This window comes from Neopsephotus bourkii, unplaced genomic scaffold, assembly GCF_033783945.1.
Source record: "Neopsephotus bourkii isolate Nb327-2 ecotype Australia unplaced genomic scaffold, CSIRO-AGI_Nbou_v1 NB_1181, whole genome shotgun sequence".
Taxonomy (NCBI): domain Eukaryota; kingdom Metazoa; phylum Chordata; class Aves; order Psittaciformes; family Psittacidae; genus Neopsephotus; species Neopsephotus bourkii.
In genome coordinates this window covers 4649681-4674787 of record NW_026901666.1, presented here as the reverse complement: position 1 = coordinate 4674787, position 25107 = coordinate 4649681, and the positions used below count along the sequence as shown (strand labels likewise).

The following is a 25107-nucleotide window of genomic DNA, read 5'->3' as shown; positions in this document are numbered from 1 at the left end:
TGCTCTGGTAAGAGGAATGGGTCATGCTTTATACTCAGGCCCTTCAGTGGAAGGGCAGCTACATCTCAATAATAAAACCACTCCTTACAGATGCCACTGAAACTCCATGCCCCCTGCGAGCATCTAACTTGATCCCTAGTGGTACTTTCATTTGTTGCCTCATTAGTTCTATCAGTCAGCAGTCTGAGATAAGAAGACATTTATCACAAGAGATAAGGCATTTTCTGAACTCTTCATCTTACTGAAAAAAAAGGCATGAACTTCTGCACTCCAAAGGGTGAATCTTCAAAAATCCTGTAGGAAAGAGGTTTGAGAGAGGGAAGAAACGGTAATTATCCTGATTTATATGAAACTTAGAATTTAAAGTTATAAGCTAGTATTTAAAAAGGAACATGGAAGAGGTTTGACAATATTCTTGAGAGAGAGATTGTTTACCCTGGAAACCCTAAAGAAGGGAAGGAGTTAACAGCTAAAAGAAAGGTCCTAAGAATTCAGGAAGCAAGAAGAAACCAAACGTATGGACATAATGGCTGAAAGATCATCCATGAGGCAAACATGAGGACTTGTGAAAGAAATTCTGAAAATGTGACAAAGAAGGTAGGTCGGCAGATGAGCGGCAGCCATGAAAAAGTTTTCAGTAAAGGTCCCAAGTGTGTGACACGGCATGATTCTAGAGCAGGCAGAACCTGGAAAGCCAGAGTCCAGACAGGAAGAATGGAAAGTGAAAAATGGAGAATGAGTGTGTACGGGTTTGGTTTGCGTTTTCCTCCCTCCCAGTGGTAAACATGGAGAGAACGGCTTGCACCAGTATGACTGCTTTCTCATCTCATATGCCTGGAATAGCGGATACTGAAATGCAGAGCTGAACATACCAGAGCTCATGTGAAAATCTGACAGAAACTTACTTCCTGGAAAGTACAGCCAGAAGTCTAGAGCCACATTCACCTATTAGCCACATGAAACTTCTATTGATCTTTTATCGCCAGGTAGAAAGCTATAGTTCCCTACCCTGCAAGGTCTTCTAACATGACTTTCAGTATGAGATCTGGCATAAATTATCAGCAGAAGTATGTATACAAGTGATACGCTAAATGCAGCATTTAGTCATCTTTTTCATCATGAAACACAGCTTACAGTTGTCTAAATTCTCTCCAGGTATTCATCTTACACTAATATTCTCCTCACATACATTGATTTACTAACTGTAAAGTAGTCTAGCTGCATACACATCGAAACCCATTAAACAGCAGTTCCACAACAGCCCAATATAATTGCCACTACAGACTACACAGTTTTCACTTTGACCCAATCTTGAACATTTAGTTTCCTCAGAAATAAATCAGAAGGAGGGCAAGACAGTAAATGCTACAGAAGTTAACAAACTGGAAGTTTATACAACAGCAGAAGTTTTTAATACAGCCGTGCAACAATAAGGAAAGTATTTGCATGAAATATCCATGTTCTCTTCAGTAAAACAATGAAGGGAGGCTCCATGGCGAGATACGTACATGAGATTTATCGCTGTTTTGATTTCTAGTTATGGCACAGGCAGCCTAAATACTTAATGTGTCACACAATGATTCCTGGCGATTCTCCCCTGTGCTAACTCAACACACAGCTAACTCGAATGTCTGGATGAGGACTGTGGTTGCAAACTTGTGTTCCTTGAATAAGGGAACCTTCTTCAGTGACTTACCTACGCAGGAGACAGACTTCTTGGCAATTAGGGAAAGAATGTACAATGAATTCGCACAAGAGGCAAAACACCCTTGCAAAACTTTCTGCTGCCTTTTCTAAATCCAAGGCAAATTTACTTGAATGTGGTTGCTTCAGTGGATAGCAGGATGAGCCCAAGCTTTGAGATGGAACTGTTCTGATCATTCTCTTACACTGACATCGCCAAATTTAGCTAAAAACCTTTTAAAAAGTGTTATTTATGATTTTTAACTCCAGCGCCTGTACAGCAAGACTTCCAGTAAAGGAAAATAATTGATCACAAACCAGGAAATAGAAAAAAATCAAAAAAGTACTCTTTAAAATTGCTGTGTAGGGTTTCTTCTTAAAAATTTCGAGTGATTCTCAAAAGTTGTTTATGGCTTCACCAAACTTTGTATCTCATTACATTTACACACTCCAACTAAGCTTAAGCTTACTTATTCTTTAACAGTTTGATTATATAAAGCAAGCTATTTCAAATACACATCCAATTTCACACCATCAGTCTCCTGGGTGACTGTATGCCCTCTCTGAAGAAGGGTACTTCATGGGTAGCTAAAAGGGAGAAACCCAAATGCTTCACTGGCCTATAGCTTTACATTTTGAATCTGTATTTAGAATCATAGAATAGGTCTGGAAAGGACCTTTGGATCATCAAGTTCCAACCCCCCTGCCGTGGGCAGTGACACCTCACACTAAACCATGTCACCCCAGGCTCTGTCCAACCTGGCCTTGGACACTGCCAGGGATGGAGCATTCACAACTTCCTTGGGCAACCCATTCCAGTGCCTCACCACCCTCACAGTAAAGAACTTCCTCCTTATATCCAATCTAAACTTCCCCTGTTTAAGTTCTAACCCATTACCCCTTGTCCTATCACTACAGTTCCTAATGAAAAGTCCCTCCCCAGCATCCTTATAGGCCCCCCTCAGATACTACAAGGTATTTCATGCAATCTGTGATGCTAACTAGAAATTAGATCTCACCTAAACCTCCTCCCCACCCCCAAGCATTTGCTGTTAAAGCAAGTTATGCAAGAAAAAGCCTATTTTAAGTCTCAGACTACTATGAGTTACCCAACACCTACAGGAAAACAGCATGCTCGATTCAGTGATCTAGCTCTAAAAATATTACTGTGTGGTTATTCAGACTGTGGTAAAGCTCTCAGCCTTGCTAAGTATGACTGCCTCTAAATATTTACTGGATGACCTACAGCTTGTGAAAAAGCTGGAGTGGCTGGGTGCTGCCTGAATTGCTGAGGCAGCAGACAGTGACACACTCCATAGCTGGGTGCTGCAGGACCAATGCTGGTGCCCACAGCAGCACCCACCAGACCCGTAAGGGACATGGCCTGCCCCACTGTGCCTTCAGAGAAATGCTGTAGCTCAGATGCTTCCTAAGAAATTGGGGGAGAACAGCCAGCAGCATCTTCCTGTCATACAGTGGCCCAATAGCAAAGGCCAAAAACACCAGCTAAAGGACCTCCCTGAACTTGATCCCTCCAAGAAGCCTCCCCAAATATTAACTCATCCATGAGGATTAGCCTGGGAGTGTTTGAAGAGCACATCATTAGAGTTCCATCAAGTAACTATGTCAAGATTTGCCCGGAAGCTTAACCCTCAAGGAAGCAGCTTCATTAAATGATTATTTATTGCCCCTGTATTCACTGTGTGAAGCAAAAGTTCTCACCAGAACACTCTCACTCTGTTTCTTAATTTGGGAGATGTCTTCAGTTACTTATTTTGCAAACTAGAATCACACAGCCCTTTTGTTGTCACATTAAAATGAGAGTACAATCTGATCATTTGTAGAGTGCTTATTTTAAGAGAATTTGGACCAAATTTAGTGCTTATTAGCAATCAGCCCTGACTGTAAAGGCAGTTATAAAAATTTGGGAAGTTTCCATGCAAAGATAAGGAAAACTGTGGTAGGAGCTGGTACAAACTGTATTGAAGTAAGGTCTAAGAGACTTCTGAGGTTACAGTATCATTTTGTATGTGATTTATGTAACAGTGCCTTTTTACTCCTCACCGTAGTGGAGGCAAGCTAAACCCAAGTATTTAACTTACAGAATTACCTGCTGAAGTCCAAAGAGACAATTCCAAAGAATTATTTTTTGACTGCTATTTGCTGCATCTTCCATCATTTCCAGAATTCAACACTCAAACAATGCTGTATAGCACGAGGAGTACTAAGCCCAGTTACCCATGTAAGCAGATCTCTATTGTCCCTAGCATCCCTGAGTTTGGAAGGAGAGGAAGTTCTGTTTACTCCTAACAGTACACTTTAGGTTGTGTATAATTCGACTGATTGCTTCAGCTGGCCTCATGTTTCCTGCATAGTCTGTCAATGTACTGCAAAATACAGCAGAAAAAATGACAAACCACTGTTGGCACTTGACATTGCCTAGGGAATAGGAAAACCAGAGGAGAACAGGCTGAAGTTCAAAAGAGTCAGCATTACCAAGCATGGATAATTCTTAATGAAGGAGGGAAATCAGCAGGAACGGTGCCAGTGGACAAAAATAATCAGCTTTCCAGGAGTTGAAGGTGCCATGTGAAACTGCTTCTATCATTCTAATCCAAGTGGGTCTTTCTGTTTTCTTTTTTTTGATCAGGGATTCCCTGCCCCATCTTTGCCTGAAATTCTGACCCTCTCAGCTCTCCGAGATGACCACGCTAAAACAACATTTCTGTGAACACTGTCCAAAATGATTCCTCTCAGAAAACTGAAGTAGCACGACAGAGTTGAGCCTCAACTCCATACATATTTGCAGTTGCCATTGTTGACAAAACTGCTTTGATATTAGCAATGGCTGCACGTTTTTCTCATAATTCGTTTTAGACAAGACAATTTACCCTGATGTTTGCATTTAAAGGGACAGGGAATACAAATCCTTAGCAAACACTAATACCCATCTCCGGAGTTTTAGCCAAGCATTTTAACTGATCAGATCCTAAGAAAAATAATGAAAACAACATTTCAGGAACAGCTCTGTCCTGCCAAAACCAAAGAGACTATACAGGTCATATTAAATATTACCTGGTACAGAAAAAAACCCATATGTCTGGCTTTTGAATGAAATATTCTAGTGTAAATACTAAAAAAAATAATGAAAACATGTAACCCTGACTTAACCATAGATAAAATACTTCTAGGACATTGAGATGTACACGTGTGACACAACAAAATACATGCACTCTATCAAGCGATTTATACTGCTGTGATGAGACAGAATCTTTTTTCATCTAAAGGCTGAATGGGAGAGAAAAAAACCTTATGAGATTCAAGACCACATGGGAAGATAAAACCAGAATAAAAATGATGAAAACAGAGTAACAGGCCAGGCAGAGGTATAATTTAAGGTTAGCGATGTACACCTTCTGTAAGATTGGGTCCCAACAACGTCAATATAAAACTCCTGATAGCTTTAATAAAAAGAATCTTTATGGGAAGTATATAGGTTTATGCACTAGAAATTAAAGTTAACAAAATCGGGGAATTTATCTTGGAGTACAGACAAAGCTAACTTTAAGGATTCATCTGACTAAGCAGAAGGCAGCCATTGTACTGTGGGGAGTTGTGGGAGCTCAGTTATTCATGGTACCCTGGCAGTACCAGTGGCAAAGAACCTTGCTTCTCCTCTGCATCAAGCCATGTTTTTTTCATGCTTCATTTTGGTTTTGAATCTTGACATTTTAATCCAGGTTCTTAAGACCCTGGACAAGCTTACTGCAGTGAATTGCACTGCCACTCCTTATAGCAGGGAGGTGTTAATCCAATATTAAGAGCTCTTCAGCAGCTGCACCAGCTTGGAGGCACACTGCTGACCATGGACGATTGCACACTACCACTGCAGATTTTACACAGGTGACTGCAGAGCACTTTGGGTTGTGTATGTAGTAGAATTGATGTAAATAATATAGTAACATGAAAGTTCTGAAAGGAAAACTGTACCCATTTCACAGAGTGCTTAGTCTGCAAAATTGTGTGGGATTTGCAGCTGCTTCTGTACCTTCTCCAAATGTAAGTCAAGTTGCTCAGAACAGCAGAACCCTGGATCCCTTTTCCAAAAATACACAAGCAACACCACACAGTGTTAACCACTGTCAGAATGCAATCTCTCACAAAGATGACACTGTGTATACAAAAGATGGTGCTGCTGGACAGAGAGCAGCATTCCTCAACTGAACTAGCTGCACTAGTACCAATTTGCAGAAATAAACTATGAAGAGTTGCCAGCACCATCAACGACAACCTTTCCCCTGTAAGGACAGAGCTGCACCACAGAGCTAAGCTGTGATTAATTGATGCTGGAATTGGTGCTAATTCTTCCTTCCTTTTTTCCAGCTATGAAATCATGCCACTCCCCCACGTCCAGCATTATTGCTTGCCTGACTTTTCAGGGAGGAATCCTGACAGAAAACCAACCACCCCAGAGTGGATCAGGGGTGTTTCTGTGGGGAGGGCATGGCTGGTGGCTCCTCTCTGCTGCTGAAGATCTGATGAAAATCAAGAAGCTACTCTACTGAGTGAGGTAAGCATCTGACCCACTTTCTCTGCAACACTTGAGGCCATAGAGTACACCAGTGTTTCTCACATTTTAATGTATTAAAGGGCTGTTTATGAAGGTCTCTTGAAAGTAGACTCAGTTGCTAAAAACCACACCTGGGTTCAAGAACATGCCCATTTTGATTCCTACATCACAGTTTTCTGCTGTATAAGCCTTCCAAGACAGAAAAGCCTAAAATTCAGAGCCTGATTCCAAGCTGTGCTGACTGCAATGTAAGAACCAGATACCACAAACAGGTGCACACACTGCATGTCACCCTCTGGGAATGGAGCTCCTGTGCACAGCCACAAAGGCCCCAGCAATATTTCTGCTACCTAGTGCTGAAGCTGGGCTGGAACACGAAACAAAGCAGCCTCAGAAAGCACTGCTGCTGGTAACTAATAAAACATGTTCTGGTGTCCTCAACATAAAAAAGGACATGGAACTGTTGGAACAAGTCCAGAGGAGGGCCACGAGGATGATCAGGGGACTGGAGCACCTCCCGTATGAAGACAGGTTGAGAAAGTTGGGGCTGTTCAGCCTGGAGAAGAGAAGGCTGCGTGGAGACCTCATAGCAGCCTTCCAGTATCTGAAGGGGGCCTATAGGGATGCTGGAGAAGGACTCTTCATTAGTGACTGTAGAGACAGGACAAGGGGTAAGAGGCTAAAACTTAAACAGGGGAAGTTTAGATTGAATGCAGGGTGAAAGTTCTTTACTGTGAGGGTGGTGAGGCACTGGAATGGGTTGCCCAAGGAAGCTGTGAATGCTCCATCCCTGGCAGTGCTCAAGGCCAGGTTGGACAGAGCCTTGGGTGTCATGGTTTAGTGGGAGGTGATCCTGCCCATGGCAGGGGGGGGTTAGAACTTGATGATCTTAAGGTCCTTTCCAACCCTAACTATTCTATGATCCTATGTTGTGGTGACCAAAACCAGTTTTCAGTCTAAGGGCTGTCTGCTGCAGGGCACAGGACACATGGCTGCCATTGGGCTGCAGCACAGCACCACAGCCTGCTGGTGCAGCTCAATGAAGGGTTATCCTCAGTCCAACTTCTAAAGACTTTTTTTTTTTTTACTTTTTTTTTCTTTTTTTAAGATGACTTCATTTTTATATGATTATGAAAAGTGATTTAGCACATTTTATTTTCTGACTAATCTACAGCCATCAAGATTGCTCGCTTCCCTCATAAAACATTCTTGTGGTTTTGCAGTTATGCTTCCTGTATTTTTTAATGTAACTTTCTATTCAGCTTCCACTTCATTATCTCCCTGCATTTCAATAACTCATAATTAAACAGAGACCCCTGTTTTCTATCTCCTGTTTTCTACCTCCTCTAAAATATACTTGTACGATTAAACCCTCCCCCAGTAATGTAGCTTTTCAGACTCATCATAGTTCACCTTTAGGGCATGTTCCCAAATAGTTTCTGAGGTTAGAGGATTGATTTGACCAAACAATTCTTCAAAAATTTTATATAAACGAGTTCATGTTGAAACTATCTATACAGACTGCAAGAAGCTTGTTATTCTAATTTCACTCATCTGGGATAATGAAGTTTTCATCTGTCCAAGTGCATACTGAACTAAACTGAGTGAATTTCCCTGGCAATGCCATCAGAGATACCTGCTATTATTCAAAGGCAACTGATACTGCTAATAACAAACATAATTCATTTAGTTATTTCTAACTATATATATATATAAAACCATTATATAGTTTAGTAATTTTAGTTATTTCTAACTATATATGTAACTATTATGTAATTTAGTAATTCAGGAAAAAGAAAAGCAGTGTACTTCATTCCAAAACATTACACTGGAAAATCCATTTTACATGAAAAAATATAAATACACTACAGCAGTAACAAATAGTGCCAATTTTAAACTATCAGACATATGGTGTTTCTGGTCATGTAGACTGACACTAATTTCCCTGTATTTACATTACCTTAATCTGGGAATCGAGTGAACTGAGTGTGGTTTGCTAGTATTAGTCCTGACATAGGTGGAGTTTTCTAATCATGAAAGCAGTAATCAGTGGACCTTTTCCACTTCTTTTCTTTATATTGCTATTTACAGAAGACATTTAAAAACCCCTAAGCTCCAAAAGCCTGCTGTGGATTCTTCTCAAAAGTCCAGCATGACAGAAGTAAGGCCACTGACTTCACCACAAGATGATTAGGTCAAACCTTTTCTTTCCTTTTTTGTAGCTGGTTAAAAAAATTAACAATGCGAATGAGAGTTCTGAAGTGAGCGCCACTTTTGAAGTAGTCACCTTTAATTAAAATAAATACCGTGCTTATTCAAAAGATCTTTTTACTTATAAGTAGAATCATAGAATTATTTAGGTTGGAAATGACCTTTAAGATCATCAAGTCCAACTGCTAGCCCAGCACTGCCATTATCTTAATGCTTGCTTATGTGGAAAATACTTAAGGAAAATAGCCTGCACATGAACTTGAACTTAAATGCTTTGGCTACCTTCTGCACAGAGTTCTTTCTCTACTTAATAGCTTTTCTAAACAAGGAAATGAGTTGGAAAGGCTCCCAGTGCTACTTCTAACTTGAGCACCGTTGTGCAGCTTTGCTTCGTAGGTAAGCAGTTGAGCTTCACAGCTTAACAAAAATCAAATGAAGGAGCTACTAAAACTTGAAAGAGGAACTGTTTAAAGAAAGTAAAAATACTCGTTTTTTTCTATCCTCTCATTTTAAATCCCCTACAACCTACACAGACAAATCACTCCCACAGAGAGAAAAAGAGATAGCAGATGTACGCAGTACCCTGCAAATCCACCTTGTTTTGATGGAAATGGAATTCCTTCATGTGTTAGAACTGCAAATAATTTATTATTTCTGCACTTTAAGTCCACAGCAAGTGCCAAGTAGGTTCATGGCTTATAAACTTAATCTGTTACCCTGTACTCAAGAGAATGGGAGTGTCTACACAGTCACTTTTCAGGGCTCTACAAGCAGGCTGTGCACAGGTAAGCTTCTGTAATTTGCATACTTGCCATTTTCTGCCTGTACTTTAACACACATTTACATAGTTTGGGTCTGTCTTAGGAATTCTGCAAGATCTTACTGAAAACTTTTGTCAGCAGCCTGTAATAAACCAGGTGTAGTCAATAAAGAAATGCCTATCTAAGACCTAGCGGTGTATGTAGGAGAGTCACACCAGCGGAAAACCTACCCTGAGCAGAGCTTTAGTGCAGCTACCTCAAGATTCACTCCTCTCAGTGAATCTGTACATCCATGTTAATACTTTAACTGTCAGTGATTTTGTATTCACAAATAATACCAGTGCACAAACAGAAAAGCAGTGGGTACACTCAATTCCAGTCTCTTACCAGTTATTCCAGACTTCAGAAAAATAATCCGTTTAAGGTCTCTGCTTGTTTCTTTTACAAACTTACCTGTTACAAGCTCTTTTACTTCAGCATCAACAGATTTTCTCAACAACCGCAGAAGGGCAGGTATCCCACCAACATTCTTCATTGCTATTTTGTTTTCATCAGTAGACTTCCCGTAAACAAGGTTTCTCAGTGCGCCGCAAGCATTCTTCTGAACTTCCAGGACTCTGTGATCCAAAAGATCAACGAGGTGCTTGATTCCTCCTAGCCTGCACACCTAGAAAACGTAACATTGGAATCATCAGCACCCACCGCTTCTACCCATTTTGTGCTCAGATTTAAAAGGCTTTTATTTTTATAAAACCCAACACATTCCAGTGTGCTTCAAGAAGAAATACTGTTGGTAGACCTTAATCCCTTGGTTGTTACATTGCACTGCAAACCCTCGTGAACACTCACATCCTCGCCAAAAAGGCTGGCAGAGGTTTTCAGTCATTTGCTGTGCTCAGAGAAAAATGCTTACTGATAAAGTTTTGTCCCAGTAATGCTGGGGTTTAAGTCATTTCCTATACTTCAGAATATCTTTTTAGGGAATACTGGAAATACAAAGTTGCCAAGATTAAAATGCTGACTGTTACGCTTAAGCACACACACAAACCAGTTCAAATTAGCATCTAGTCAGTCCTGTTGGCATATCTGAAATTCTTTGTAAAAAGAAGATCTACTCTGCAGAAATTCCCTAAACCAAGAAGAACTGTTTATATTGTTTGCTTCAACTAGGTTAGTTGCATTTATTCTTTGTTCTATATATCTTTAAGAAAAAAAAACAACCCAAAAACCATTGTGTTTTGAGATCTCATTTCCATCTAGGACTTTTCTTTGTTCAAGATATTTTTTAATGATGAAAGATTAAGGTATTTTAGAATTCTATAATATTTACTAAATAAAATATATTTTAAAGAGAGAACTACATGGCATTACTTACAAGATTAACATTAATTTTCAATAAAAAATGAAGTTACCAAAGTATTTTTTATGAACCTTTTCAAAAAGTCTGAGCTATGCTGCAATATAGATTGATTTATTATAACCTGGGATTATTTTAACACAGCACAGTAACTTTTGTGCCATACAATCTATAGAACATGCCCGAGGGAGGTGGCACAAGGTCTCCCTAATCACTCCATACCTGCAGCATGAGGAGGGGACCCTGTGGTGAGGAGAAGGAGACACACCATCATTCCTGAATGCTTGGCTTACACAGGATGTGGCTCTGGCCAAACAGCCAGTACAGATGTAAAAATGTAACTGTCCTAAGGGTTCTCTAATCCAGCACTAATGCACTTTGAGAGGCCCCTTTCCTATTTTAACCTGTACAATAACTGGTCTGGCAGCCACAAGCCTATTTGAAATACACTGATGTGAATGTGTTTCCATGGATTTTTGGCTTTTAAAATTCAGTGTCTTTTATTGGCCAAAACAAGGAGAACAAAATTATTCTCAATGAAAACATAACATGATTTGGCTAAATCTCAGTTCAGTTGATACTTTAGAAAACAGAATCTTCTATTACATTATTGAAAAATGCACTGGGTATCAAGATGGTCAATGTCTTTACTTACACTTTAAAAACAACAAAAATGAAGAGGCTTGGAAAAACCAATTGAACTGGTTATGACCAACATCAGATCTGATTTTTACCTGTCAAAGTAGAGTAACAGAAATAAAATGAAAGACTGATGACTTGGAGATTCTTAGACCACTGTTTAAAGTGTGTGTTTTTCAAAAGGAACTCTGTATTTACATGCCTAGATGTGTGTACTCTAAATTAAGTACCCAGGGGTTCCTGGTTTGGCACTGATCAGCTAGAGAAGCCACTGCTACACCAAAAGCCATCAGGAATCTCTACCTAAAGACATTCAGTGGACCTTAAAGTTATTTACCTGGCAAGATTTCTATAGTAGGAGATGAGTATTACCTTATAGGTTGTTTATTTGACACAAACTACATTGAAAGCAGATACTGCAGGATGCAATAAAAAAGTAATTTAAGGGTTGTTCTTTTTCAAGGTAAACAGTTTTTATTTCCATTACTAAATAATGAAGAAAAAAACCCCAAACAACAAGGGGAGTTAAACCTCCCCCTTGTACATCAGTGCAGCATATCAAACACCCCATCTGCCCTACACATCCATGGTACAGATACAAGTCACAAATGACAAAGCGGCTGTATCATTTTTTTTCAATCTGTACTCAAACCGTGATGGGATATTTTTGTATATATAATTCAGAATAAACTGGAATAGAAATCCATTCTTAAGGTTTGAATTTTGCTGCATCCTTGGCAGCTGTTTTTGCTCTGAACAGGCATTAGTTTCTAAATAAAAAAAATAATAAATATATATATATATAAAATCAGAATTCTTGTAAAACGATACATTCATGAACTAATATATCAGTATTGTATTAGTATTTACAGGTAGACATTCATTACCTGGAAGGATCTTTCATTCATTCCCTGCAGTTTCACAGTTAATTTAAAGATTCCACCCCTCCAAAAAAACAGTTTCTTACACTTACACCTTCACATTTTACCAGTGCAGGCACTCTAGGCCATTTTGCTAGATTTTTAGCGCCCTTAATAGCCTGGCTATTGATCTAAATTGATCTAGTCTTTACCACAGCATTAAATTAATGAAGTTAAATCATGAATGAAAAAACAAAAGCAGTCCTCAAATAAAGCTTTACTGAATTTGGCACTAAAATAACAACCCTTTTCTATTCCAAATAGTTTCTTGTGCTGGCTCCTGCTCTGAAAGGACCATGATTGCAGCTTCCCTATCATCCCAGACACCATCATGGACAGTACAGTACCTCCGTTTTCACTTTGTTGTCCCCAAAGCACAGGTGCTGGAGGTAGGCAGCTGCATTCGCCTGGACTGACGGGAACTGGTGCTGAAGCATGTGGATGACTTCAGGCAGTTCTGGATCTCGCCAAGCAAACTCCCTTTATTAGATGAACACATTGAGGAGAAGGTGTTAGTTACAAATGTATGCTTATTTGCCAAGTAAAGCATCTCAAGTGTTTTCCAACAATTCTGATTTTGCTCTGGAGTATCAGGGTACCCTGGGTCCAGAAGTAGCAGTCATTTTTCTCCTTCTTAAGGACTGGGGAGGAGGAAGGGCAGGGAGCGAGTGAGCAGCTGCATGGTTTTGGGTTGCCAGCTGGGCTTAAACCATGACACAGGGCTATGAGGGAAACCAGGTATATTAGAGTAATTATGAGTCACATCGCCCTTTAGTCTTCCGATTGGAAAAGGACACTTTACATCCAATATTCTTCAGTTACCTTGGTTGTCAATCAAGAGGAATATATACATATACACTTGAGTATACCAACTCAAACACTGCAACCTACATAATCCTCCCAACACTTAAATATACAACAAACACCCGCATAACCATGCTGCTCAGGGGCATCTCTACCATGCAGCATTAACCCCCACTCCCCAGTGCTCAACATTCTTCCCAGTCTTAAGTCAATTATAGTTCAACAAAGGCTGCAGAGCCTGAAATTTCATCACCATGGTCAGGTGCAGGAAGTTTGCATAATTTGAGTTATTCAAGGCTTATAAACCTAAAATCATTAAAATAAAATCTCCTTCATTAAACAATGATTTTACACAGACAAATCCTGGAAAAGTCATGAAACTTATCTGTGCCAAATTCACGGATTTAGAAATCAGTTCATTAATATTTGTGTGCTTCCCTCCTTCCATAAAGGGAGATTGAGGGGGAAGGAAAAAAAGAAAAAGAAAAAGTAGTATCTAAGTTTTCCCATGCTCAAAAATCCAAGTACATGAAAAATTATATTCCAAAAACAGTGTCTGGGAAGCTCTTCAAAGGGTAATGCCCAGCCAGTTGGGTCTCCCCAGGATTCTAACAGTCACCAGAATGGGAAAAGTCATGTGCCTACAATGAACTGCTCAACAACTTCAAGGTTTATTTCTCTATACTAAAGACTAGAAGTCCTTAGGGAAAACTGCCTTTCTAAGAAGACTATCCACTTTCTGAATGATCCCTTGCTCACACTCTGGAGTGAGGCATTTAAGCAGTCCAGGCTGAGGCAGCTGTTAACACCCAACCTCTGCAACAGCATGTTATACTACCAGAAACTGTAACAGATTAAAAAGTAATGTAAAACTAGTGTGCTGGGAAATTACAAGGTAAGAAAGTGCATCAGCAATGAGAACTGATGCGGAATTTCTCTGCAGTTTTTTGCTGTGAATGTGGGGCAACCTTATCATAAGTAACTGCTCTTGTAAGCCAGGCCTGAACAGACCAGCCAGAGCTATCAAGCATTGTTGCTTAGATTACCTCAACTGGATTATCCAATTAACATTGTTTAAATGAATATACCATTCAGTTAAATGAAATCAATCCAGTCCCTCAATATCTATTAAACCCCCCCGAAATATATTATTTTCTACTAATAAACAACAAAATCTATTAAAACCTGTGCTTTCAGGTTTTTTTTGACTCAGAAGTATAGGGCCAAACTAGAAAATAACTGAACCAGGCCATGAGCCTTCTGTAAGGGGGGGGTGCTAGGAGGATTTTGGTGTAAAACTCCAGTCTGACCGTCACTATTAGCTGTTTGTTTGTTTCAAAGGTTATTTGGTGCCCTGCTGTTTCCCTATGGAGACTACTGAGGCATTACTGGAGCCCAAATCCTCCAGAGCAAGATGCTCTGTGCTCAGTTCCTTCTGAGCTTGCAGAATGGCCCAGGGGCTTCCATGACTGAGGAGCACCTGAGTGCTGTCCCCACGAGCCAGCAGGCTGCAGATGACAGGAATTTCTAGCAATCACTGGCCCACACTGAAGATAAGCAGCACCGTATATCCCTCCACCCTTTGCGTGGATCAGGGTTTAATGCTTGCATATTAAAATACAAGGTTTCAATAAACTGTAGTAAATTGTCATGATAATATTAGACTTATCATAGAGTACAGAATAGCTTGGGTTGGAAGGGACCTTCAGAAGTCATCTAGTCCAGCCCCCCTGCAATGAGCAAGGACATCTTCAACTAGATCAGGTTGTCACATGCCCATGCTGTGTAAATACAACTTCAAGCTAGTAAAAATATTAATGTTTATTCACTTTCAAGATGGCACATTTATATATAATTTTTAAACTTCCATTGTTTTGAAATGGAAGCAGACTGCTCATGAAAACTTCATTCAAATAAATTCAGTATGTACTTTCAAAGTTTCAAGCCCTGGTTCCCATTCCCATAAAGAGAACTCACTAATATCACAGGTTGCTCTGTAGAGTTAGTCAAAAATACTTGGAATATAGCAGTCAACTCTCATGAAATTTATACCTATTTCCTATAATAACTTCTACAAGAAAATAAACATGGAAGGAAAATGTAATAATACCTATATTCATGGAATTTGCTCTTTCTTACTGTAACAGGTAGGCTGCATTTAATTACTTTGGCTATGAAGGCATAGATCTTAGTATCTACGTTAGTCATGACTGTTTAAACAATATAAAACCGGAGTATGCCCAACAAATGCCACATATATTCAAGGAATGTACTAAAAATCTTATTATGGAAAATACATGTGATCCTTGAAAGCACGAATGGACTTGCCTGGGGTCCTTCTGAATGCTGTCAATGGATGGAGATCGTGTGGTCCCATCGTCGGCGGGCGTTGCATGCTGCAGCCTGTTGTAACTGGGCTCTGACAGTCGATACTGCACTGACCTGTAGGGTTCTGCATAGGTGGCTGTCGTGTTCAGAGCATAATTGTTTCTTTGGTATGTGAGTGTGCTACGCTGACTGGACGATCTCTGCAGATTTCCAACCCCTAGTATAAAATCAGTGTTAAAAAACAAACTAGGTAACAAATGTCTATGGAGGAGAAGAGGCAATGAGTGGTCAAAAGTGTAAGCAAAAAAAGGAAAGAATCGGTCTTAAAATTGTGTACTGTGTTCAACACTGAAAGCTATTGCCAGATTTAAGGGAGCCATTACTCTGTGTCCCAGGGAAGAGAGAGGTTAGTTACAGAACTAAAGGTTTGGTAGAATCAAGCTTATGCTTCAGCTTGCCTCAATAAGTATTTAAATATAAAATGCACCTTGTGCCATCAAGCAGAAATCAGGATGCAAAATGGTTTCAAGGCTTATAATAAAATTCAGTTACTAACAGCAATGTCAATTTGCCAACTGTACCAAAAAGGAAAAATAACAACAATGTATACAGTTTAGATGGTATTTTCCTTTTCCTAACTCCATGCACATTTTCCCTGACAAGAAGTAACAAGAGGAAGATTTCAAAGATTAAGCTGATCATTTCAAAAGCAGCAACGTGCATCTTCCTCAGTGAACAGAGCTGTTGTGATGTCTTTTGTTCTTCCAAAATAAGTGATTAGTTATCTACCTTAGTTAGGTAGACAACTAAGCAGAGAATTTCAGTTCCTGGTTATATTTCCTCATTGGCACATACTGACAAACTTAATTTGTCTACTCTAAGTTGCAGAAGACCAGAGAATTGCAGAAACTGTTGCCTCCTTCAACATTGCGTATGCTCAGTGTTTCAGTTACAGTAAAAAACATTAAAAAGCAACTTCCAGATGTGTGAAAACGTCACACACAAACGGGACACCTCTCTGTAAATATTTCTAGCGAGTTACTTGGCTAATTCTCTCTAATACCTTGGGAGGTTTTGGAAATTACTCCAATATACAAATTACTGATCAACCTTAAAGAATGAACTGCACTGCAGTACCTACTGCATGTCTTGTCACAGGCAATCAGTTCTAGTACTACTCTAACACCTACACACTTTGTAATACAAGAGTAGAAATACTATGAAATGTTATACAAATATTTCAGTTTCAATATACAACCTTCAGATGTAGCATCGTGACATGATCCGTTGTTGAGAAGTTGGGCAAAACCAGTATTTTTACTGTGAAAGTCGCAGGAGGTACTTTAAGTGTGCAAGCTATCATTTTACTGATGAGTAATGAAAAATATAAGAAAATAAAGAAACTTGATTTGTAAGAAAACATTGCACAGAGAATGCAAGAGGAAGCAATGCATTTTGTGTGTCATGAAATACGCTTTCCTCAGTTGTACCAGAGTGTGTGGTGTCAAACAGAAAATACTCTGCCCCTAAGCTGACACTGATACATAGCCCCAAGTATTTCTTGCAACACCACAAATGCTTTTCAATTCCTGCTGCTTATTTTCAGTCCTTCAAGCCTACTTTCTGCCTCCATTAATTTATAAAATCTGGCTTTTCCTTTTGAATTGGATTTACATATCCATATCATGTATGTTCTCCTATGTGCCATAGGTTCCAGAAAACTCCAGTGAGCAAATCAAGCACGACTTTGGATACAGTCACCAGAGGAGTTGTGGAAGCCCTTTACCTACCTGACCCTGTTCGATACAAGGCTGACTGGGATCCCTGGTGGAGCTCAATCGTTCCGTGATTTGGACTACGGTACACAGGACTGTAGTAAGTTCTGCCTTCGTAGATGGGAGTGATGTGCAAGTCAGGAGACACAGCTGATCGTAACTCTTGTCCTAGCTGGCTGTGTTGACTAGCATATGAACTCCTCAGGCCTGAAACCAAGAAGAGGAAGATATGTACATGGCCTATACAAATTAAAAATAATAAAGCTGTCACGCTTGGAAGCTTTCTTCTTTCAGCCAACATAACACTGAAAGATTCATTGACAAAGAAGCATTTCCTTGATGGAAAGTTTTGTCCATACACTGACAACATTCAAGCTTTCCAAATAAAGTTTTTTGGTAGCATTTATAGTTAAAAGTCTAAAAAACCATACAGAGTAAAAGGCAAGTCAGCGTGTGCAGTTCACAGCTTCAGCCATGACAAGGTAAATTGGGAACCCAGCAGGAATTCAGCTGCGAAATAGGCGCAGCCTAAAGGTGGCCATCACCATAAAAATGAAGCAATATATAGCAGTAAGAGCTAAAGTCTTCTTGGTGTTGGCAGCACCATCCCTTCCAAACTCACTCCACATCCTTCTACTCTTGGCATTCTTCATTTATTCTGTGATTTCATCAGTTCTGTTCATTTACTTAAATTCTTCAGAGTACAGATGACCAAACATATTTCCCTTTGTATTACAGGAAGTAAGTATGACAATCACATACATCCCGCCTGTTCTCAGTCCAGCATTCCTCATGCATCCTCTCCTAGACTGCTAACCTATCTTTTTAAATCTTACAACATAATTTATTGTCATCTTTCTTAGCTAAAATTATATGTAGAGATTACCTACAACACCAAATCATAAATTATTAACATAGTTAGCAAATACGTACGTAACATATGGATAATATGGCCAAGGCAAATGCATTTTTAAATGGTGAGTCATTCATAAATTCAGTTAGGGCATAAAGCCAGCAAAATTCTGGGTTTAAAAGATATTAAAAAACCCCTATTTCATAAAATTAATACTGTTTTCTCACTTTGGCACTACTGTTGTTTGCACTACCATTTTAGCGGCTGTCAAAGCAATGAGATATGGTAAGTGAATTACACAAAGATAACGAAATGGTGGAAATTACGGAACAACTTCAGAAGACAAGCAGTGATGTGTAACCAAATATATCCTGCATTTGAGTATTCCCCCCCTGCCCCAGAATCACAGACCAGCTCTATCACAGTGTCTTCAAGAAAACCCCTGGGGGTCTCACAAAGCAAAGAGGAAGCTGGCTTGACACTTCCCAGGTGATGATGCCATGTCCTGGGAAAACACTCATCTCGTTATCATTACAGTTTTCCCAGAACATGCACCACAGGGACACCCTTCCCAGAGACTATAAGCACAGAAGAGGACCTGACCATACACACATCCTCTCCTTCAGCTTACCAAGCAGGGAAGAGTTCTGAATGACACTAAAGGCCCCTGTGGTACTGGCCTTCCCCACATTCAAACTTCCTCTCAGAAAACTGGTCATATACAAATTTAAGACTTCAGGTGTTATATTGAACTGCAGTACGCGAGTTGAACAGAAAAAACAGACATCTTAGCCTGTTCAAAGGAGCGCAAGGTCTAACTGCAAAATCACCTTGTCTGAGCTACTTTAGATAAGGTTAGAACAAACCCAGTAATGCAGACAGAACTTAAAATGTAAAGTAACTGCACCTTTACAAGAACTGCCTCTACCTTTTAGGGCTTTGTTTTAAGCTAATATTACAAAGGTTATCCCTAAATTTAATTGAAGCGAGATAGAAATATTAAGGGAAAAAAGACTAAAATTCAGTGGTACTAAGTAACGTATTCTAAAAAAAACCCTAGATATCAGACTAGTTCCAGCCTAGTATCTTTTATTTGTGTATAACCTGCACATAAATTTAAATGTACTTTATCTTCAAAAACACTGTAATGTTACATGTGTAACTCAGTTTCACTTAGCTTCTTCAAACATGAAATCTGATTTAATATAGCAATGTAGTAATGAAAGAGAAAGACAGTATTCACAGGGAACTTATGGTCTGATTGATACATAGTGTTTGACAACAGTATTTACAGCTGATTTGATACATCCTCCACAATTATGTCGTAGTGGTACAATGCTTCATCCATAAATTGATTACTACATTAAGGGTTTTCTAGTTGTAGTTTCGTACCAAGTTTTAAGCTGTGTCTTTACCTTTTTACTAACCTGTAAGGCTGTCTGGCCGTGGAGGGACCATTCTCTCATATATATCGTACTGCTGTCCATATTGTTCAATATCATGGATTGTTCTTTGCAGTGTTGTTCCCAAATGCTGTGGAACTGCAGTCATGCCAGCACGCTTTGGGGAGGAAGATCCCAGCTGAGTTTGGGATGGAGAAGCTACTCTGGTTTGTACATCAGTAAGAGCAAGAGGAGAGCCAACTCTGGCCGATGTTTGGTAATTGGAAGTCCCACCATTGGGATTTGCTGTCTGTCTGGACGTAATCGACCCAATCCGCCGCACAGCTGTTGGGGAGGCAGGTCTCTGTGCAGCATAAGGGGATGCTGCCCGCTGTACTGGCAGAGTAGTGGATGAATACACATGAGAAGCAATGGATCTTTGCTCAGTAACTGATGGAGAACCATAGCCGCTACCCAGAGACGTTCGTAGTGACCCCCGTGAAGGTGAAACACCCGTGCTGACCATGTAAGAGGGAGACTGTGCTCTGGATGGGACTGAACTGACACGTCTCATGACTCGGTTGGTAGCAACGCTTACCGAAGGCTGTTTGAAAACAAAACTATGTATTAGTTCTATCATTTAGGACATGTAGTAGATTCTTTTCTCCCATAAGACAGAGAAGTCAACAGGAAACACAATTTAACAATATATAGAAGCAGCTGAAGAGTAGCTTTTACCCTAAACATAATTCCTTCAAGTTTTCCTATAACTTTTTTTTCTAACTAGGATTTCTTAAAATAGAAAAAGGCAATTTAACAGTAAAATATGTATATATATATATCTGTTACTCACTGTTATTTGGCTTTCCATGTTAATATGTGCCTATGCTTTCTTTCCTTGCTACTTTACCACTTTGGAAATTCAGGAACAGTTATGCAAAGAGTTCTAGTATAAGCTAGTAAAGCTTTGTCAGTTGCTGACTCACTAACATTCTGATTAAAGAAAAAGGAGGAGAAAAAAGACAGAAACAATAGAAGGTGCAGGAATAAAAGTATCACTTTCCTCTAAGCACTATATTTACATAGAGGCTACATTCTCAGAGGTTTTCTCCAGTATCACAACTGAATTTCAAGTGATACTTTCCTGATATTACACTAGCAGTGTACTCTGCAGTCAGGAGTCCTGAGAAGTGTCACTTCATTTCAGCTGCAGTGAATGAACCAGATCACATACATGCTGTTGTCAGCAAAGAAGTCTCTTGTCTGCTGCAAGCTATTATGTTAAATGTTAAATGTTAAATGAAAGTGTAATGGAAGAACATTCATTTCAGCCTATACAAAGGTAGGCCTAGCTGTACGCTACTTGCTGTGATACAGATGGTGCAGAGACAGAGTGGACTATTTTGAGTATACCTGCACAGATGTCTGCCCTTCAGCTCGCGAGCTCCTCACCAAATGGTTGTTAGTGGTTCCAATAAGGGAATGCTGCTGTCTGTTTTCTGATTTGCTCAGGTTTTGGCTGTTATGGAAACTGCTTGCTTCCTGGTAGCCACTATCAGAGTAAGAATTCATTTGTGTTGAACTTCTTGAGTTACCCACAGACCCTGTAGGTAGGAAGCCAGTGTAAGAATAAAAGCATCAAAGAACTTCACAAAAATAAAATGCTATATAACTTTTACTTTTTGCATTCATAATTGCATTACATTTTCATACAGTCAATACCAAAATATATTCTAGTATTTACAGTGCACACAACAGACCCTCACTTTCATGGAGAGATGTCTGCTCCGGTGAGTAGAGGTTCCCTTGCTCTGGTTCTGTCCTAATATCATAGGCATTGGTGTGAACGCTCTCTGACACTTGGGGTTTGTTTACAGTGGTGGTTGGAGGATCTGAAAGAATAAATTCACTAGGTAAATCCAATCTTTCATATGCAAGTTTCCTGCAAGCTGAATCATAGTGATTTTCTCACACATACTAACAAAGAACTCACTCTCAACATGAACAGAGTCTACTGGCAGAGAGGTATCATCTGCCAAACTCAATGGAAAGAATGCGGATACTAAGATATGAGAATCTTGTTTCCTTTAGTTTTGATGTAGTTCTACGATTTCTGCAGTTCTGATTTTTCAAATGCATGTTCCAATCTCCTTTAATGAAAAATGCGATGAAGTACTTTGCAGAGTAGAAACACTGTGCAACTGTGTTGTAGTGCACAAATAGCTATGACTTTAATCCAAAGAGCTTCATAAGGGAAAGGCTGAGTTGAATTTCATCTGTTTGTGTATCTCCAGAACTGCTGCAAATTTTATACGTTTTACTTCATATACTACTATTCAAATGTTTACTTATTAACAACTCTTAAGCTAACTTTAGTTCTAAGAATATTAGCTGAACTTTACAGCAAAGGAATGCGTCATCATACAAAGAAAAGACACCAAAGGAGACATCACACTGCCATTATGAAGAAAGGCAAAAAAAGGACATACATGATAACACTTAATAACAGGAAAAATGGAATTAAATTATTTTGGCAGAAATATTAAGCATCCAGTTGCCATTACGTTACACTTATTGATGAAGAACAAGTGTCATAGATGCAGCATGGAATCAGAGAACGATTTTGGTTGGAAAAGACCTTTAAGATCATTGAGTACAACCACTAACCCAGCACCGCCAAGTCCATCACTAAACCATGCCCCCAAGCACCATGTCTGCATGTCTTTTAAATACCTCTGGAGATGGCGAGTCAACCACTTCCCTGCACAGCCTGTTCCAGTGCTTGGCAACCCTTTTGGGGAAGAAATTTCTCCTAATATCCAATCTAAACCTCCCCTGCAGAAGGGGAGTAGGAGGTATGGGTTACATATAAAGGTAACACCAGATACGTAAATTCTTACTGAAGAAATGTATGAATGAGTCTGGAGTGGAAACCAAAAGAAATATGCCAAGAAGCAACAGCCTAGTAAAAACTTGTATGACTGCTTCATATCGAAAGTTGTGAGTTGTGGGCAACAAAGCCTGCTGTGTGCTCTCTGAAAATTAATATAACAGCCCGTCACAGAAAGGCAAAACTGTTAGGAGCTTGCAGAAATTATGTGCTAGGAGGAAGACAGGAAAAGGGCTGAGATAAATTCTCTGCAATAGCTAACAAAACCTCTCTCAAACTGACAAAAGTTCCTGATATAAACCCAAGTGGCACTCATGCAAAAAAATCCCACGCAAATCTAACAAAACAAACCAAAAAAACCCTGAGATATGATCTGTTGGAAATTCTAACAGCTGCTATTACAGTACAGTTCAAAAGAGAAAAATACCCTCACAGAATATTTGTACCTACCAAGCTGTAAAGCAATACTCTGCTTTTCAGCAATAGCTGTACACAAAATGCTGGTGTCTTGCTACTTGCACAATTAGCCATGATGAAAAACTGATACCAAAATGTTATTAATTGCTGTTCTGAGGAATGTTTGAATATTATCCAAATACCAGATTAAAAAAAGTAAATTAAAAACATCTTAGAAATGACAGGCAGCCAGCACAGTTACTTATCAGTAGTACGTTCTTAGGTCAAAAACATCTAGTAAAACTTGACACTAATTAATTTCCTATAATAGGAGCATTATGACCAGATTTCATTAAGATTTAATAAGAAGCGTTACTACACTTCAATTAATTTAATCATCAGTATGCCTAGAAATGATATGGAAAACCACCACTGAAATAACTCCCTTCCACAGCTCCTGCTACACTAACCTGACACCAGATCATAACAGTGAGTATTTCATATTCTTTAGAATAGAATACTTGCAGGGGACTGGGACATTTAAATTATATTAAAAGTCAGTATTTTAATCTTCAATATTTTGTTTGTTTGTTTAAAAAATACAAGGCCCTGTTACTTCACTTATTTGACATTACATGACAATAAATTAACATCAAACTGACAATCAGTTTTGGGAGAAACATACAGGCAGAATAAAGTTCAATTGTGCAGTGCTGTACAGATGTTCCTAAGACAGAGAGGTCTGAACCAAAACGTCTTCCATCACATATCTGCTACCAAGCAAATGCTTTCACAATGCTGAAAAAATAAAGATTGTTTAGGCTCTCTAACAAAGGCAAGAATGCACAATAAAATGAATTGTTGGCTTTCTCTCTTCTCTGATACTATAAATCATGAGGAGAGTGCCCAAAATAAAATAATAGCCTTTTCATAAATGGCTGCTGATCTAACATTGTTTATAAGCATCTGCAAAACAACATCGCTTTATATTTCTGGTAAAAATTGTGTGCAATTCTATTGATACATAAAGCAATTACAGCTATGGTCACATCATCTACTGATGTTTTTTTACATAAACTACTATCTTCAGTCAGCACAAAAGGTGATTTAAGGGAGTGGTTTCATTAATCTTCAGTATTTTTCAGACTGCAGTTGGTAAAGCATCATCAATGACACTTCTTTAAAACAAAGCTCAAGAGTGAACCTGTAAGTAGACCCTACAATCACGCTAGCATCACAACATAAACGTAAACATTAAATGAAACCTGTGTCAGGAAATTCTAAGCAAAACCTGTATGTTTTTAAACATGCCTGCTTCTGAGCAATTACTCCAGAAAAGTCTTACTTTAGCTACACAGAGGTCTGAGAAATACACAGCTAGATTTATATTGATGCAGACAGTATTTATATAGAACTATGATTTTTTTTTGCTGTAAATCAAGTGACTTCTTAGCAGGGATATGCACAGAAGGTTTCTAACGAAAAGAAACACACAAATGGGAGGAGAGAGTTAACAGAGAAATGAAAAAACAATAGACAAAGAATAAGTTACAGTAAAAACTGAGGAAATAAAGAAATGGAATGCAACTGGACGAGATAAATAAGTAGAACAGTGACTGAGATCTGTCAGAAGGTGTCTTTACCAGTTGTGAACTGTCACAGGAACATTTACAGAACATGGGGAAATAACGTGATTAAAAAACCAAAACACAATTTTCACATTGAAAGAATAAGTGCAGGTAATTTCTCAATGACTTGAAAAAAGTGAATTTGACTTCTCTTTAGAAACACTGCTAAAGAAATACCTAAAAAGTAATACCATGACTAGCAAAATCCAAATGACAAGACAAGGTGTTGAGAATATTAGATTTAAAAGAAAGGAAAAAAGATGATGCATGCTTCACCTCAACTGAGAGGATACAACAATGCAACTGAAAGCACATAAATACAACTATACACAAGTTTAAGAGCCTACACAGTAAATAAAACAAAAATCAGGAAGGGGAAGGAAAAGTAGATAGTTAAAGAGACTTATTTACATAACATAGTCACAATTATTGTAATTGTGAATCTGCTTGAGTGAACAAGCAGATAACTACAATGTGTTATTCTTCATACTTCAGAAACTGACAAGCTCTCACAACAGCTTGTGTCCTTAAATAAAGCGATGGTGTGAACACTCTGCAGAACTTGGCTAACTAAACTTTTAACCAACACTAATTGTGATTTGACTAGATCAGACCTGTTTTGCTTGATATGACATTCTGCCAGTAGCACATGACTCAGAGAAACACGATCCAGGGGCAAGTAGCAGTTCAGAGGCAGTCAAGGTCCCAATTCCAGTCCTGTTGTGTGGTTTTGACATGTTAACTCTGCACATACACTCCATCACTCTGGAGAGATGACCACTGTTCAGAGACTGACTATTCAATACTACATATTTTAACTGATGCAAATCCCCTAACTAGTTAAATGCTCCAATATATAAAAGAAAGATTAGTTTATTTCAACAGACACTTAAATGTCACTTTCAAGGCA

General features: G+C 39.0%; 1 protein-coding gene across 3 annotated transcripts in view; it reads right to left on the bottom strand.

The window, feature by feature from the left end:
- The window catches only part of PKP4 (plakophilin 4), a 91646-nt gene that overhangs the window by 13068 nt on the left and 53471 nt on the right, over positions 1–25107 (bottom strand). For 2 of the 3 annotated variants that reach the window (XM_061363820.1, XM_061363822.1), the window contains 7 exons: positions 21044–21175; positions 20697–20887; positions 19329–19887; positions 17064–17255; positions 15270–15490; positions 12489–12617; positions 9679–9892 (listed from right to left, as the gene is read on the bottom strand). In XM_061363820.1, the coding sequence (XP_061219804.1) occupies positions 9679–9892; positions 12489–12617; positions 15270–15490; positions 17064–17255; positions 19329–19887; positions 20697–20887; positions 21044–21175 (1638 nt within the window). The remainder of the gene's footprint in view (positions 1–9678; positions 9893–12488; positions 12618–15269; positions 15491–17063; positions 17256–19328; positions 19888–20696; positions 20888–21043; positions 21176–25107) is intronic. The other variant, XM_061363821.1, reaches the window with a different exon arrangement.